The following is an 18,498-nucleotide window of genomic DNA, read 5'->3' on the forward strand; positions in this document are numbered from 1 at the left end:
AGGCATACTAAAGCAGAAATTGTAAATGTTGTGCTGTGGTATAAGTACTTTAGAATCATGCAGATATGATGATAAAAGAGGGGATACTTTCTTCTCTATGGAACCAATACTCAGCTACAAAATCAAACACTAATACCATAAACCAGTTTACTACAATACTATATCCCAATGAAAAAAAAAATACATATCAAAGCACTGCTGCTTGTCTGCAGCCACAACCACTTTCCTGTTTTTCTTATTTTTTTAGTTTGTGTGAGGTAGTTGACATTGACTCATAAGCAGTGTGAGAAAAATGTCACACCTCACCAAAATTGGTATGCCCGGTCTCCTTGGCATGATCCCTTGCAGCTGACTGCCCAGTCAACCCTTTCTGACACGCCATGCAACGCAGAGCAAATTGGTTTACATCTGTAAACTGCCTCTTCTTCCTAGCATCATCTGCAAGCTCCATAGCCTGTACAAGAGCTTCATCATCTGTTGTGGAAAAGACGGTCATTGGAGGCATGTCAGGATCTGGAAACTGACGTTGTAATGGATCATAGTGTATACCATCATAAATTAGTAAAACACGTTTGGTATAACCAGAATCTTCCCCAAATCTATCTATCCGTACAGTCTGAGTGTCTACCACACAAATTTCACACTGGTAGAATTTGGAGAGAATGGAAACTTCAATAGCACCTCCCCATGTGTCTTCTCTTCTAATCCATGAGCAATATTCCTCATTACTTTTACCAAGAACAGCGTCACAGTAAGCAGACTGGTCACTGGCCACAATCTCTGCAATAAGGCTGCGCATTTCTAGGGCGCATGCTGGGTCATAAACACCCCCTTCTACCACATAGTAAATGCTTGTGAACAAACATGAGTTATCTGCTGGAACTACCCTCCGGACAATTGTTGGCTGTGCTGGTGCATTCCAATTACCGATGTCTGTTTTGGAAACGGGAGGAGTTGCTGACCTCAGCTTACTTTTATCTTCTTCCACAATAAGCGTGTCTCCTGTAAAGCGCAGGAAAAAAAAACAACATCCAATCCGTGAAAAGATAATGTATGTTTATTTGGAGTATAGAAGTCTTTCAATTTCTCTCTTACAATCTTTCAAAACTAACAGTTCATAGTAGTAGGACATAATTGCTAAAACAGACGAAATATAATCAAAAAACTGAACTCGTACAAATTAGATCAAACGTTAACACTAGTGAGACCATTTTACCAACCTTGTTTAACTACAAATGTCAAAATCCACTATGCGACAGGTTCCAAGCATGCAAACCTGTCTGCCCTCTGCCCCCCCCCCCATCCCGATCTATAAAAACAAAATGCTTCCAAAACAAATCACAGCAAGATCACAGACTATTTAATGACCTCACCGGATTTGATGGACATGTTCTTTAATGTGGCCTCTTCGTCGCTTAAGTCCAGGGATAGAGGGGGAAACCCCACCATTACGCGCTGCAGTGGCCCTGAAATACCAGTAACACCAGCAATACGCTCTTGCAACTCCCGAATACTGGAGCGGTCTGTGAGGCCTTGAAGAAGTTGAGTGCCCTCTCGGGTTTTACATCTGAGCCGCAACATAATGCACCAGTCTGTACAAACACAATAAATAGAATAACTATTGTTGGTGATACCTACAGGAAAGGCACTAACTTATTTCCGGTGAGGCTTCAAGACTCTCTCGTTCGTGGTCAACGAGCTCTCGCGGGATTTACTCCGAAAACCGCACCCTTATTAATTACAGCATGGGTGCGAGGAACACAAGATGGCTTCTGGGAGTGACGATCATGATGGGACAGCTGAGTTTATATGGAGCTTTTACTGAGTAAAATCACTCAGCAGTATCACTTTTCCAACACAGCCCACAGTAGATATTGCAATTTACTGTCCCACCCCCTAAATAATATATATATTTGTCAGATTATGGAAAGTTTTAACACATTTCTGTTTTTTTTTATCTGACAGTTGGATACATGTAGTTTGTACCAGCGATTTCACATTCAGTTCCACTATCTGATTTCTGCATATTCAACTCCTCGAATGCGTGTCATCGCATGGCGACGAATCGGGCATAAGCTTGCCGCGGAGTTCAGCCCTTAAGGTTTCTGTGTTATTACAGTTTTGCTAATGAAGGTGAATTGCCCTTTAAGCAGCAAATCACAGTTTCCCCACGAGACCTGCTTATCTTAAATTGTTAAAATTGTATCTTTGCCTATCTTAAAGGAGAAGCAAACCCAAAAGTTAAAAAAAACCCTACCCTACATAGACCCCCTCCATCCTCTCCCCAGCCTAAGTGTTACTCTGGGCAAATGCCCCTAATTTTTTACTTACCCCTCAGTGCAGATTCAGGCATCAAAGTTCACAGGCACCATATTCAGCTGCTTCAGTAATCTTTGGAATGAGACCGGTGCTTCGGCAATTTTCGTGAGTTTCGGCGCATGTGCAGTTGTTGCGAAACAGAAAATTGCACCAACTGCGCATGTGCCGCTCCTTCCGAAGAATACCGAAGAGAAGAAGATGGCGCCCGTGAACTCCGCTGGACAGAATCTGCACGAAGGGGTAAAGAATTAAGGGCATTTGCCTGGGGTAAAACTTAGGCTGGAGGGAGGGGGGTCTATGTAGGGTAGGAGGTAGGGTTTTTTTTAACTTTTGGGTTTGCTTCTCCTTTAATTTGTTACAAATGTATCTAAGTGCAGCTGCCAAGTATTCTGGGCTTGCTGCCAAAAGTCTCTATTTAATTACATATTGGAAACATTGTATCTTTTTCTGGCTGTTCAGTGCAGAAGAGAAACTCGGGACATTTCAGTAACAATCCAGAACTGAGGGTTGAGCTTTCAAAATCTGGAATGTCCTGCGAAAAATGGGACAGTTGGAATGTATGGTAAATGTCCTGCAGTTCTTTGGCTCCTTCCTAATTGTAAATGCAGCTTTGCAGATGTCATGAGTCTCGCTAAAGACAGGCGTGTATATTAATATTGGTGAAAAACATCACCTTTGATGATGCTCATAGCAACCAATCAGCAATTCAATTTCAACAGTCACTTACAATTGAGAAAACAAAAGCAAAGGTACATACGTGCTGGCGATGAAGGGCTCAGACTGCTGCAGCTGAGCCCTTCTCTCTGCATCGGTGGCTTTTGCCACCTCCGCAGAGTGTTTACATACATCTCCAACCAGTCTGGCTCTTCCAAGGGAAACCCCTTTCGAAGGTTGGCTGTCCTCTGCCACCAGTGAAGGTGGTCTCTGAGATGACTGAGTATCTGAATCTTCTGGGACCAATCTCTCCTGTCCTGGTCCCATGTCACAAGGAACCAATTCTGAATGGGCCTTATATTCCATTTCGCCCACTTCACCAACTCTAGGGTTAATGAACATTCATTAACTTTTTTGCTGGAAGGAACACTCCAACCACTTGGCTTTTGTGACTTTTCTCTGACGGAAGAGATATCATCCCTAATATGGTGTCGGGAAGGGCTCCCAAATAGATTATCCTCTGCGTGGGATCTGGCTGACTTTTCTTCCGATTCAGGACCCAGCCAAAATGCTTGCTACTCCACCCTTGCTACATGCTCAAAGAGAATCTCCTTCTCCCTTGCTACTATCAAGAGATAGTCGAGATAATGATAAATCTCGATCTTCTCCTGTTTTAGCTTGGCTATCAGGACTACCAGGACTGATAATGATGGTTCTCCAAGGCAAATCTGAGGAATTGTTGATGCTCCTCTGCCACAGGTACATGCAGGTATGCATCCTTCAAATCCACGAATGCTGACCAATCTCCCTCGTGAACTAGTCACCTTCCATTTTGAACCTTTGTGTCTTTAAAAATTTGTTTAACCTTCTTAAATCTAAGATTGGTCGTAACTCTCCTGAAGCCTTCGTTAAAAAGCGGTGAGTAAAACCCTTGGCCTTGAAGATTGGCAGAGACTCAAGCAATTGCCTCCTTGGCTAACAATTCTTCAGGGTATTGCTGAAACACCAGATTATCTGAAAATTTTTGAGTTGTTCTTGTAGAAATAAAGTGGTTTGCCTTTTGTGGAGATACCCTCTTAACACCACTGAAATGACCCATCTGTCGTCTGTTTCTCTGGCCGACATCTACTGATATCTTAGAAGTTTTGCTCCTTCTTAGGAGGTGGGTACATTATAGGCCATACTAATTGTCGACAATCTTGCAATATCCACCACTGCCTCCAGACAAAACTTTGCTGTTTTCTTGATGTCAGCTAGAGCTTCACATATATTATCTTCCTGTGCTTCTTCTCTTATTGTATGTTCCAAATTCTCTATCCACAAGGACATAGCTTTTGCAACAGATACTACTGCCAGCTTACAAGTTGCTTCTGCTGTCATATATGCCTTCTTTAAATCAGTTTCCATTCACCTGTCCATTGGGTGTTTCAGCTGACACATCATCGATTGGCAGAGCTGTGTTTTTTGATAAGCGGGCCAGAGGAGCATCTACTGATGGGGGGTTATCCCAGATTTCCATGTCCTCAGCTGGAAAAGGATACAGTGCAGCCAACTTCGTCTCTACTGGAGTCTTCTTATATGTCTTCCATTCCCAACTCATTAGAACCAGTTTTGAGTCAAATGTTTCCTCTTCTTTCTTATCTTCCTCTGCTGAGGACAAACATTCTCCTTCTATTTCTGAAGATGAATCCTGCAACATAGCAGATGTAGAAGGTTTTGGATCCAAACCCCTACCATGCTGTTTCATAGTCTCACCCACTGCTTCTTTTATCCACTTCATAATAGCAGCGTGGTCAACAACTGCTGTAGGGGCTGCAGACTGAACCTTGTCCTTACCATAACTTCCTTCCCTTGAGGCATAATCAGCTAGGCAGTCACGGCACAGCTTCTTGCCTTTTAATGACGGGTTATCGGGGGGTGTGGCCTGGCTGTGGAGCTGTATGGAGGTCTGATCCTATAGCTCTGCATGAGACACTGGAAAAGCAACTCACAGCACCTGTTTAAAGCTTTATTTAGTGGCAAAATTGCAGGTGAACACTCTTAGAACAACATGGAATACAGGAAAGTCATTTCTAAGAGAAAGAAAGATAGCCCCAGACCAAGGAAGCTGACTGACTGGTTCAGCACTCCAGCGCAAGATGGCGACTGCTCTGAGGAGAAGGACCAGCACTATGCAGCATCCCAAGCTCCTTTGCCTCAAAGAAATCCTTTTTCACCATTATATGCCTCACAGAGCCTGAATTCTCCTGATGTGCAGCACAGAGGCAGAGGTGATGACACCCCAGACACACCAACATCACGCAGTCCTGCAAAATCTAAGCTGCGCACAGAGCAACAGGAAGTCCAGGTAGGACAAGATTCACACACACTGAAAGCAGCTGCAGCTGATTCAGACCCTCTAACACAGTTTCCCACTTCTGATCAGCCGATCTCCCAGAACTTTTTCAAGGAGTTTATGCTCTCCTTTAGAAGCGCTCTTCACAGTGACATAAAACTACTATCAGATCATGTGGCCCAGTTCGCTACTGAAACAAATTCAAGAGTTACTAAAATTGAGCAAAAAATGGCTGACGTAACAATTGCGCATAACGAACTGGTAGACGCACACGAGGAGTTGCAGGATGATGTTAAATGGTTAAAGGAGAAAATAGTTGACGCGGAAGATCGCAACCGACGTAATAATGTAAAAATCAGAGGGATCCCAGAATCGGTTTCAACAGATGGTCTGAAGTTGTATGTGAGGGAGATTATTAAATCAACACTACCCAGTGTGGCAGACAACGAGCTGGTTATAGATCGGGCACACAGGCTGCCGAAACCCAGCTTCCTTTCTGAGAGAGTGCCTAGAGATGTCATCATCAGGCTACACTTCTACCATGTTAAGGAGGCATTCCTGGCAGCAACTAGAAGAGGTGAAAAACTGCCTGATCCTTATCAAGATTTAACACTATACTCGGATTTTTCACAGATGACCTTACAAGCTAGGAGGGAGTTTGGTCCAGTTACTGCAACCCTGAGGAACAACAAAATCCCTTATAGATGGGGCTTTCCCACCAAATTGTTGATCAGCAAACAAGGAACACTTTTTGCTTTAAAGAATGTAAAGGAGGGACTTGACCTATTGTCCCAATGGAACATGCAGATTGTGAACCCAAGAGAAGGGAGACTTGCGCTGACCACTCCTAATCAGCAGCAGATGGACTGGTCTCATGATAGGCCCGAGAGTGAAAAATCCTCTGAAGCGTCAGGAGGACGTTAAACTGTGAAATCCAGTGTTTCATTCCACAAACTTTTACCCCGTAAGACTTTTCCCCTCAGGGTACCACTGTTCCTTTCCCTGAGGAAAACTGTCCTGATACATAGTCCACTGCAGTGGACCTGGCCTAACAGGCCTACGGTAACAACTAACTTTGACTGAACTTTTTTTTTCTTTCAGTGATGGCATCAAAATCCTGATGTCACTGCTTTCACTGATGTTCTTTCTGTTTTTGTTTATTTTATTTTTATTAACATCTTTCTTCCATAACAGGATAAAAAAACATGGACTTTGGTATCTGATATACATAGAGACTGTAAGTGATGGATCTCACTATAGCAGAGTTTGTTTGCAGGTTTGATATGACTGATGACACAAGAATTTAAGGTCTTGTCCAAAAATGTGAGAGGGCTAAATTCGCATAGGAAACGCTATCTCCTACAAAAATTGGTTAAAGATGAAAAGGTGGATATAGTATGTCTCCAAGAGACACATCTGAATGATAGAGGAGCTTCTATATTTAAGTTACATCAATTCTCTAATGTTTTCCATTCTACATTACCAGAGAAAAAGAAATGTGGTGTATGCATAGCTGTAAGGGATTCACTAGGTTTTGAGGTGACTGACACATTTGGTTGTAAAGGTGGTAGATTGGTGGTTGTCTCAGGTAAAATCAACTCCCAAGAATATACGATAGCGAATATCTACTCCCCTAATGAACACCAAACAAGTTTTTTAAATAAAAAATTGAGAAAAATTTCTACTATTTCAAAAGGCTATCTAATTATAACAGGGGATTTGAATGCAGTGACAGATCCGTCTGATGACTGTACCACCAAACCTAAAAAAAACCCAGCCACTATTCAATCTGCTTTAGCCAACTTTGAACTATATGATGTTTGGAGGTGCCTGCACCCAAAAGACAAACAGTATACTTTTTATTCATCTACAGTGGTGTGAAAAACTATTTGCCCCCTTCCTGATTTCTTACTCTTTTGCATGTTTGTCACACAAAATGTTTCTGATCATCAAACACATTTAACTATTAGTCAAAGATAACACAAGTAAACACAAAATGCAGTTTTTAAATGAGGGTTTTTATTATTTAGGGAGAAAAGAAATCCAAACCTGTGTGAAAAAGTAATTGCCCCCTGAACCTAATAACTGGTTGGGCCACCCTTAGCAGCAATAACTGCAATCAAGCGTTTGCGATAACTTGCAACGAGTCTTTTACAGCGCTCTGGAGGAATTTTGGCCCACTCATCTTTGCAGAATTGTTGTAATTCAACTTTATTTGAGGGTTTTCTAGCATGAACAGCCTTTTTAAGGTCATGCCACAACATCTCAATAGGATTCAGGTCAGGACTTTGACTAGGCCACTCGAAAGTCTTCATTTTGTTTTTCTTCAGCCATTCAGAGGTGGATTTGCTGGTGTGTTTTGGGTCATTGTCCTGCTGCAGCACCCAAGATCGCTTCAGCTTGAGTTGACGAACAGATGGCCGGACATTCTCCTTCAGGATTTTTTGGTAGACAGTAGAATTCATGGTTCCATCTATCACAGCAAGTCTTCCAGGTCCTGAAGCAGCAAAACAACCCCAGACCATCACACTACCACCACCATATTTTACTGTTGGTATGATGTTCTTTTTCTGAAATGCTGTGTTACTTTTACGCCAGATGTAACGGGACGCGCACCTTCCAAAAAGTTCAACTTTTGTCTCGTCGGTCCACAAAGTCTTGGCAATCATTGAGATGTTTTTTAGCAAAATTGAGACGAGCCTTAATGTTCTTTTTGCTTAAAAGTGGTTTGCGCCTTGGAAATCTGCCATGCAGGCTGTTTTTGCCCAGTCTCTTTCTTATGGTGGAGTCGTGAACACTGACCTTAATTGAGGCAAGTGAGGCCTGCAGTTCTTTAGATGTTGTCCTGGGGTCTTTTGTGGCCTCTCGGATGAGTTGTCTCTGCGCTCTTGGGGTAATTTTGGTCGGCCAGCCACTCCTGGGAAGGTTCACCACTGTTCCATGTTTTTGCCATTTGTGGATAATGGCTCTCACTGTGGTTCGCTGGAGTCCCAAAGCTTTAGAAATGGCTTTATAACCTTTGAATTTGAACTCAGGTGTGGTAAACCACAGTTGTTATTTTTTAACAAGGGGGGCAATCACTTTTTCACACAGGCCCATGTAGATTTGGAGTTTTTTTTCTCCCTTAATAACGTAAACCTTCATTTAAAAACTGCATTTTGTGTTTACTTGTGTTATCTTTGACTAATAGTTAAATGTGTTTGATGATCAGAAACATTTTGTGTGACAAACATGCAAAAGAATAAGAAATCAGGAAGGGGGCAAATCGTTTTTCACACCACTGTATTCACCGTTCTTTTACTAGAATAGATTACATTTTAGCTGATAAATTTTCCCTGCCACTTATATCAGATATCACAATAGGTACTAGAATATGGTCTGACCATTCCCCAATAATAGCTAAGATCCAAATACAGGGCTCCCCTCCTATTAATAACATTTGGAGAATGAATAAGTTAATTTTACAATCTGAACAATCTTCCCCCCTAATTAAAAAGAATCTAGAAGAGTACTTTAAAATTAATGATACAAAAGATGTCTCCAGAGCCACTTTATGGAATGCCCATAGGGCATACATGCGGGGCATTTTTATGAAGCATAGTGCAATTTTAAAAAAGTTCAGAGGAAAAATAGATCTTTTGCTTAAAGGACCAGTAACGTCAAAATTTTTTTTTACAAAATTCGTTAGTATACATCGAAATATAAACACCAACACACTTTAAAATTTTAAATTGCAAAGCCTTTATTAAAAAATAACTTACTGAAACTCCACTTCCTGTCCTCTTCAGAAACGGCGATACGGCGACCATCCTTCCTGCAGCAGTTGATTTCTTCTCCCTGGCTATCTCTCCTGGCCACTCTATGTCTGCCGCGCTCTGCCAGCAAGATTGACAGCCAGCTTCTTCTTCTCCAGTCACTTCTTGATGCAGCCGTACTGGTCCTGGTGGTGATCATCTACGGGGCTTGCACAAAACCGGCGTGCGCTGGACTTCTCCCTGCACACTCGGTGTGCTGCTGCTGCGGACTCTGAGCCCTGCTGCCCCTTTGTTTCCCGTGCACCCTGTGTAATGGAGGTCCCTGCTGACTGGGGGTCTGCGGCGGAGAGCGCTTGTTGTTGCTCCCACCGCCGGGCCTGTCACTCCTGATCGCTGCTCTCATGGATAGTAGCGCCATGGAGAGCCTGTCCCGCAGTGCTGCTGCTTTTGTGTGCTGTCCGTAGCGCTGTCCCAGGCGCTGCCGTCTGAACTGAAGCGCACGCACAGCCTCTTTGTCTGGGAGGCTTCCTACTCAGCTCTAGTTCTTTCTCCGCTGCTGTTACTCTCAATATTGTCCTTCTTCCTGTAACCTCAGTGCTGTCTCTGTTTCTCTCATAACTTTAGCACTGTCGATACTGAGCAGAGCGCACCTGAATAGCGCAGGAAACCCTTTCTTGCATTGGAACTGGGCGCAGCGCTACTTTCCATGAGAGCAGCGATCAGGAGTGACAGGCCCGGCGGTGGGAGCAACAACAAGCGCTCTCCGCCGCAGACCCCCAGTCAGCAGGGACCTCCATTACACAGGGTGCACGGGAAACAAAGGGGCAGCAGGGCTCAGAGTCCGCAGCAGCAGCACACCGAGTGTGCAGGGAGAAGTCCAGCGCACGCCGGTTTTGTGCAAGCCCGTAGATGATCACCACCAGGACCAGTACGGCTGCATCAAGAAGTGACTGGAGAAGAAGAAGCTGGCTGTCAATCTTGCTGGCAGAGCGCGGCAGACATAGAGTGGCCAGGAGAGATAGCCAGGGAGAAGAAATCAACTGCTGCAGGAAGGATGGTCGCCGTATCGCCGTTTCTGAAGAGGACAGGAAGTGGAGTTTCAGTAAGTTATTTTTTAATAAAGGCTTTGCAATTTAAAATTTTAAAGTGTGTTGGTGTTTATATTTCGATGTATACTAACGAATTTTGTAAAAAAAAATTTTGACGTTACTGGTCCTTTAAGGAAATAAAATCCCTGGAGCAGGCAATATTTACTGATAAGAAAGTAGATCTTATCCCCAAATTAGAACAAATACGTCAGGAATTAGCAGACAGTTTATATTATCAGTATGATAAATGGCAAACTATATTAAAGGAGAACTGGTATTCTGATAGAAATAAGGCAGGCAAAGCAATGGCTCAGAAAATTAAAGGCCGGAGAATAAGTCAGAGGATCATAAAAATTAAACATCCCACCTCAGGTACAATAGTTCACCATCCGAATGATATAGTCAATGCTCTGGCATCATACTACGAAAATCTTTATAATTTAGGTAAAGACCCCAAAACACATATCCCCTCCCAACAAGAGACGAATCATTATCTTGACAGTGTGAACCTTCCTAAACTCTCAGAATTCGAGCAGAAACAGATTAATGTTCCATTCTATCAGCAGGAAGTTGAGATTGCAATAAAATCCCTCAAAAAGGATAGGGCACCGGGAGTTGACGGTTTCATAAACGATTATTATAAGAAATATATTAACATCTTATCTAAACCTCTTGTTGACATGTTCAATGAAATAGCAACTCTCAGTGTTTTTCCTAAGGAATCTCTCTCGGCAGTTATAACAACTATTGCAAAAGAGGGTAAGGACCCAACTGATCCTGGAAGCTACAGGCCAATTTCCTTGCTAAACACTGATCTGAAAATTTATGCTCGAATAATAGCAAACAGGTTGGCCCCCTTGATTCCACAATTAATACAATCTGATCAAGTTGGTTTTGTCAAGGGTAGGGTAACAAATGATGGAACAAGAAAGGTACTTGCCTTGCTGCACAAGATTAGGCTCTGTCGGACGCCTACCCTCTTTGTCTCTTTAGACGCGGAGAAGGCATTCGAGTCAACTGGAATTATATGTCAAATGTTTTGACAAAATTCGGTTGTGTGGGTTATATCCAAAAAGCCATTCTGGCCTTATACTCTCAACCTTCAGCAAGAGTTTTGTCCTCAGGCACACTGTCCTCTTCCATTGATATCACTAATGGCACTCGTCAAGGGTGTCCATTATCCCCATTAATTTTTATATTGTCTTTAGAACCCTTGGCACAGAAAATTAGAGACAATAGAAATATACATGGAATACAGTTGGATAGCTCTGAAACAAAATTGGGTCTCTACGCAGATGATATCCTATTGTATTTGCAAAATCCCGCAGTATCATTGCCTAGTCTAAATATTGAACTCAAAGAATTTTCAAAAATTTCCTATTATAAGTTAAATCGAAGCAAAACGGTGGTTATGCCTTGTAATGTTCGTCCAGAAATAGTACAAAATCTCAAGGGTTCCTGTTCATACTCCAGGACTGCCAAATCTATTAAATATTTGGGTATATATCTCACCCCATCCATATCCCAATTATACAAAGAAAATTTTGAACCCTGGATAATTAAACTTAAAACTCAGTTAGAAGCCCTATCAAAATTAGAATTTTCCTGGTTAGTTAGATCAGCTGCATTCAAAATGATGATACTACCCCAATTACTATATTTGTTTAGAAACCTACCAATAAAAGTCCCCAAAAAGTTCTTTACTACCATACAGAGAATGATCAATAAATTTGTCTTGATGAACAAGTTTTCAAGATTCTCAAACAAAATTTTAACCACTCATACATCTGATTTGGGTTTGGGAGTTCCAGATATAGAAAAGTATTATAAAGCCTCAATACTTGAGCAATCTAGAGCAATCTGGATTAATGATTTTTCAAAGCAGTGGGTAAGCATTGAACAAGAACAACTCCCTGTCAAAGCCTATGGATCATTTTTAGAATCCAGATTGAACTGGAAAATACAACAAAATATCTCAAATCCCATTACAGCTAATACCTTAGGAATCTGGAAAGAAATGATTAAACTTTGTAGCGGTGATCCACTAGCAATCTCTAACCCCATTCCTTTGATTAACTTATCTAATGCTTTCAAAAATGTATCACTAGACAATTGGATAGATCACGGTATAAAAACAATTGATGACTTATTAGTAGGATTAGAAATAAAACCTTTTGAAGAACTTGTATCTTTATTTAACATTCCTGAATCTGATAAACCTAAATATCTCAGAATACACAAATTTTTAAAAAAACATCCTTCTAACCCTATATCTCTTACACCCCAAATTAATAGATTACTCAATCCCCAGGACAGTAAAACTAAAGGAACCACAATATTTTATAGAGCATTGTTATATCTGAAAGATGATACCCCTAAATGGCAGCTCAGGAGATGGCAGGAGTTCTTGCAGGTTGATATTGATCAGGAAGACTGGGAATTAGCACTCAAATCATTAAAGAAAACAACACACTGTGTTTCCCACCATGAAAATTTCATTAAAATGACCTGGCAATGGTACATGACACCTGAAAAAATAGCCAAATTTGATAATAAAACATCCCCATTATGTTGGAGGAACTGTAATCAAGTGGGTTCTTTGATGCACATTTGGCTCTGCCCAAGGATACAAAAAATTTGGGAAGAATTGGAAAAATTCCTTGGACAATTACCCGTGTCACTTACTCAGATACCCCCAGGTATGGCTTTGTTGCATCTAAAGACTATGGACTTGCCCCCTAGGGAGAGACTGATTTATAACCACATATTCATTGTTACTAGAATGCTTATTGTAGAAAATTGGAAATCTTCTGTTATACCAACAATTGAAGAAATTCTTAAAAAAGTGGATTTTAATCTTAAAGCTGAAAGATCTTGGGCTATTAGATGTGGTGATCTAAAGGCTTTTCAAAAAAGGGCAAGTCTATGGCCTTCGATTTATCCAGAGTCTAAGCCAGTGGTCCCCAACCTTTTCTACCCGTGAGCCACATTTAAATGTAAAATAAGTTGGAGAGCAACATAATCATGCAAGATGTTCCTACAGGTGCAAAATATGGAATATTATTGGTATTTGGTAGCCCATATGTGGACTTGCAGCCTACATGAGGCTCTGTTTTGCAGTACATTTGGGTTTTGTGCCACTAAAACTTGCCTCCAAGCCTGGATTTCAAAAATAAGCCCCTGCTTTGAGGGCACTGGGAGCAACATCCAAGAGGTCGGAGAGCAACATGTTGCTCACGAGCTACTGGTTGGGGATCACTGGTCTAAGCTATCAGAGCACCCTCTTGGTTATATGAAAGAATATCAGTGACTGCAAAATAACACAGCGCCATCTGTTGGTTATATGAAAGAATAACAGTGCGCCCTCTGTTGGTTATATGAAAGAATAACAGTGACTGCAATATCACACAGCGCCATCTGTTGGTTATATGAAAGAATAACGGTCACTGCAATATCACACAGCACCCTCTGTTGGTTATATGAAAGAATAACAGTGCGCCCTCTGTTGGTTATATGAAAGAATACCAGTGACTGCAATATCACACAGCTCCATCTGTTGGTTATATGAAAGAATACCAGTGACTGCAATATCACACAGCGCCATCTGTTGGTTATATGAAAGAATAACAGTGACTGCAATATCACACAGCGCCCTCTGTTGGTTATATGAAGGATTAACAGTGATGGCAATATCACACAGCACCCTCTGTTGGTTATACGAAAGATTAACAGTGATGGCAATATCACACAGCACCCTCTGCACATGGTAGTGGGACAGTGGGACAATGCACACAGTAATCCGTTTGGCAATTCTCTGTCACCATCAACTTTGAAAAGAAGTCCGGTTGATCGCTGGGGGGGTCGCTTTGGCGGAAAGTGTGCTGCTGGGAGACAGGGCTGTAGTTGTGTCTAGGCTTATACTAGAGTCAATAAGTTTTCCCAGTTTTCCTAGGTAAAATTAGGTACCTCGGCATATACTCAGGTCGGCTTATATACGGTATATATATATATATATATATATATATGAAGATATATGTGTGCGGACCCCTTTGTTACTTTATATATATATATATATATGTATATATACACACTAATCTAACCTGGTGCACTCACAACACTTACATTTAAACTGCCAGGGTGCAGGTCAACAAATAGTATGCATACAATTAACACCAAAAAAAGACCGCACTCCAAGGACTTTATAAGTGGAAAAAATTAATGTGATTATTTCAACGTTTCGGCTCTTCTACTTGGGACGTCATGAGGATATATATATATATATATATTTATATATAGACAAATACAAGAGTCCTCTGCACTCAACCCATTATCAATATATTTAAGACAGAGACATTTTGTGCATACTGCTACTGAAAAATGCCTTTCCCTTTAAACAAAACAGGGATTGTTTGTCCATATAGTGCAATATATTTAAGCTGGCCAACTACGTCAAAGTCATCCCATATCTGGCTAGTCCTATGCTCAATTTTCATCTGATTCATTAAGAATTCTATTGCTTCATTATACATTTTACAAAGGGTCTAAGTTTTACCTGCAACTTACTAGCTGCTTTCAAAGTAAAACTCCCAAACTTGGCTGCCATTTTATTAGACACCATTGGGATCACCTGACTATAGCTCGGAAGGGTGGGAGCTACAACATGGAGCTGGTCACTGCTCCTGTATAACTATAACAAACAAGGGAAAGTTGTGCTCACCACTAATTTTTAAAACCATTAGGCGGGGGTGCAATGAGGCTGTGACCACAAAATACATATAGACAAATACAAGAGTCCTCTGCACTAAACCCATTATCAATATATGGAAGACAGAGACATTTTGTGCATACTGCTACTGAAAAATACCTTACCCTTTAAACAAAACAGGGATTGTTTGTCCATATATTGCAACATATTTATGATGGCCAACTACATCAAAGTCATCCCATATCTGGCCAGTCCTATGCTGAATATTCATCTGATTCATTAAGAATTCTATTGCTTCATTATACATTATATATATATATATATATATATATATATATATATATATATATATATATATATATATATATATATATATATATATATATATGTATATGTATATATATATATATATATATATATATATATATATATATATCTTATAGGGGGCTCCTTTTCCTATTAGATGTATTACAGCTCACTCAAATAACTTATTCTAGTACAAACAAAATCTAACAAAATTGCTGACTTTGGCATTGATAAAGGGCCCTGTGCGGCCCGAAACGTTGCCTTTTTCTACTGTAATGAGCCAATAAAACACTTGAAACGCAACAGAAACCTGTTTGTCAGTGTGCTATGGTCGTATGGACTGACTTTGGCATTCTAGTGATTTTAATAGTGAGTGAGTTCTAATACATCTTCTAGGCAAAAGGAGCTCCCCTAAAAGATTTATTGGATTCAACTGTCATTCAAAATCAGACTCCCAACTCCTGCATGAAGAGAGACTGAAGACAGATGCTGAGATGGAGATAGTGAAGAGTACATTGAATATTTCAGAGACAGTTTAGAATATTTCATTGATTATATTTAGAAAATTCTTATTTCAGTATGATGAAGCTTATATTAAATTTTAATTGTTGAGATAGTTCCCCTTTAATGTAATCTTAGGGGATTTTAAAATAAAAGGATTAATTATCCTTTAATCTGCCTGTCAACGATAATTTAAAGGAGAATTCAACCCTGTAGGGAAAAAACTCATACCCCCCACCCCAGGTAGACCTCCCTCCTCCTTCCTGGCTAACTGCCCCACCCCGGGGAAATGCCCCATACTTTATACTTACCCCTCGGCACAGATTCTGCCAGCGGAGTTCCATGCATCCATCTCCCTGGTCCTCGGTAAGCTGACTGGGAGAACGGTATTACGACGCATTGTGCAGTTGGAGCAATTTGTCGGTTTTCGACAACAGCGCATGGGCCCGAAATTGACGGAGATTGCCGATCTCACTTAAGTTGCCCATCAGGGCAGCCATCATAGGGGGGACAGGGGGGGAGAGTTGTAGGGGGCCCCGAGGGTAAGGAGGGCCCCGGCCACCCCACACTTACTTGATTAGCCGGGCCCCCCATCTTTCTGAGAGCTGCTGACTTCGGGAAGGCATGGACGTTTAAGGGGCCCTGGCCACCAATTTTCTTATAATGTGTGTGGGGGGGGCCTGGCCACCAATTTTTTTTTCTCATGTGGGGTCCTAGCCACCAATATTTTTTAATGGGGGGGCCCTGGCCACAAATGTTTTTTTATGGGCGGCCCTGACCACCAATATCTTTTTATTTGTTATTAACATGTGGGAACCCTACCCACCAATATTTTTTTTGTTTTTTTACTGTGTGGTGGGGAGGGGGGGATCTGTCCTTTACTGCTTTGTTTGATCTGAATGGTTAGTGACAGGATGTACGGTTTCTCCGATATTGCAGGGAAATCTTTGCGTCTATGGCCAGCTTTACAGAGGACCCGGAAGATGGATGCGTGGAACTCTGCTGGCAGAATCTGCACCGAGGGGTAAGTATAAAGTATGGGGCATTTCCCTGGGGGGGGAGCAGTTAGCCTGGGGGTAAGAGGGAGGGAGGTAGGTCTACCTGGGGTGGGGGGTACAGGGTTTTTTTTCCCCACAGGGTTGAATTATCCTTAAACCTGATGTGTCAACTGGTCATTTTTTTTCTTTAATACCTGTCCTAGACTATCACTGCTGTTGCTTTTGACACCTACATAGTACCAACCCCCCCCCCCCCACCTTGGAGTATTATCCTTCCCAGGTCCAACACAGCATAGGTGGGATGACATCATGCTGTAAATATGTCTTCATGCTTCATAAAGGTAGTTTACCTAATTAGAAGATTGGTTATTGACTAGTCTCTGTATTAGGAACAAAGTGACTTTTAAAGCTGCATACATCATAGGTGTTTTTACCAGAAACACTGTTTCACAATGAATGTTTGAGTGGTGCTAAGAATAGATGATCTGGTCACACCTTCTAAATATGAATTGAGCTCAGTACTTCAAGTATACCTGGTCAGATTGAAGGAAGATGCTTTTATTCGAAAAAAATCGAAAACAGGGCAGATGGGTATTGGGCATTCAAATGCCTACATGAGGTGCTATTCAAATTTATGGCACTGAGGGGACTTGGCAAAGGTTCATTCCTAAGGGGCTGTGTTATCAAAGTATCAATTGAATGCAGTGTTCCTTCAGGATTGGCACATCTACAGTGGCCATGGTGAGTATGCTGCAAATAAAACACCTGGCAAGATAGAAGTGGAGATGTTTTTAAAGAAGCATTGAGACATGATATATAGATAGCAAAGTGACCACAGGCCAAGGTCCATTAGTCCCAACTTATTCCTAGGCATGGATGGCAGGAAATAGCCCTCAAATAGCAGTTAACAGAATAAGAAAGAATGAAAAGAGGGGCTCATGACATCTCAAGAATGGGAAGGCTAACAACCACACAGATTAGGTTAACATTGGAAGGAAGATTAGGAAACCCCAGTGACAGTGGCAAGGCAGGAAAATATGGGTATAAATAACGGTGTCAGTGTACTCAGTTGTCAGTTCTCAAGCCATCATTGTAAAGTAGTCAACTCAAGATCTTAATCACAAAATGCATCCAAAGTCAAAAGAAAAAAAGCCTGAAAACTCAAGTTTATCTGGCCGTTATAAAATGATGATTGATGCCAATGTTATTAATAGGAAAAAAATGGCAAGACTATAGGAAGGCCGTTTTTTTTTTCCAGAAAAGGTGAAAAATCTGGCCCTTGTTTGCACAAAAAACATCAGAGTACAATAAGTTGACTGAATTTTACCTAGGCCTAGTTTGCAGAAAAACTTGTTCCGTTTTTGGTTCAATTGGAATATTGTTGGCAACCAGAAAAAGAATGCCCATTTTTTGTTCTCTGTAAAGTTCTTGCCCTAAACAGAAACAAAAAGAAAACAACAAACTGTAAATTTGGTTTTTGTGGGTATTGGGTACAACGGAAAGTGTTTTTTTCTCTTCCTTCCATGGCAAAACTAGAAGCTGTTACCAAAAAATACAAATCAATTACTTTTGAGGAAACATTGGTAGCAGAAACTCAAACGGCAGCTATTAGGCTATCGGCTTCACCCACCAACAAAAATAGAGTGGGCTTTTGTTCCATGGCTCAAGACAGGCCCAGACAGGTAATCTGTCCGTTCGCTCTATTGTGTACTCAAGTGGACCGCCTGCTTCCCCTGAACTAGCACAGAGAGGCCACCTTATTAGAGGCCACCTTATTAGAGGCCACCTTATTATTCTTTAAAAGAATCCATGACCTGCCATCTGCTTCACATAGTAC

General features: G+C 41.3%; 1 protein-coding gene across 1 annotated transcript; it reads right to left on the reverse strand.

Moving 5' to 3' along the window:
• Nucleotides 1-235: 235 nt before the first annotated feature.
• On the reverse strand, nt 236-1,676 carry yod1.L (YOD1 deubiquitinase L homeolog). Its single transcript, NM_001096920.1, has 2 exons — nt 1,374-1,676; nt 236-1,002 (listed from the first exon to the last, which is right to left on the reverse strand). Exons 1-2 carry the CDS (start codon nt 1,579-1,581, stop codon nt 296-298), a joined length of 915 nt encoding a protein of 304 aa, NP_001090389.1. The 5' UTR covers nt 1,582-1,676; the 3' UTR covers nt 236-295.
• Nucleotides 1,677-18,498: the final 16,822 nt, after the last annotated feature.

Source organism: Xenopus laevis, chromosome 2L, assembly GCF_017654675.1.
Source record: "Xenopus laevis strain J_2021 chromosome 2L, Xenopus_laevis_v10.1, whole genome shotgun sequence".
NCBI classification, from domain to species: domain Eukaryota; kingdom Metazoa; phylum Chordata; class Amphibia; order Anura; family Pipidae; genus Xenopus; species Xenopus laevis.

What these genes read in the sequence shown, in the direction of transcription:
- yod1.L (NM_001096920.1), bottom strand. Translation starts at nt 1,581, where the DNA reads ATGTTGCGGCTCAGATGTAAAACCCGAGAGGGCACTCAACTTCTTCAA. An exon ending in GAACATGTCCATCAAATCCG is followed by an intron (nt 1,003 to 1,373) that starts GTGAGGTCATTA and finishes TGCGCTTTACAG; the next exon opens with GAGACACGCTTATTGTGGAA.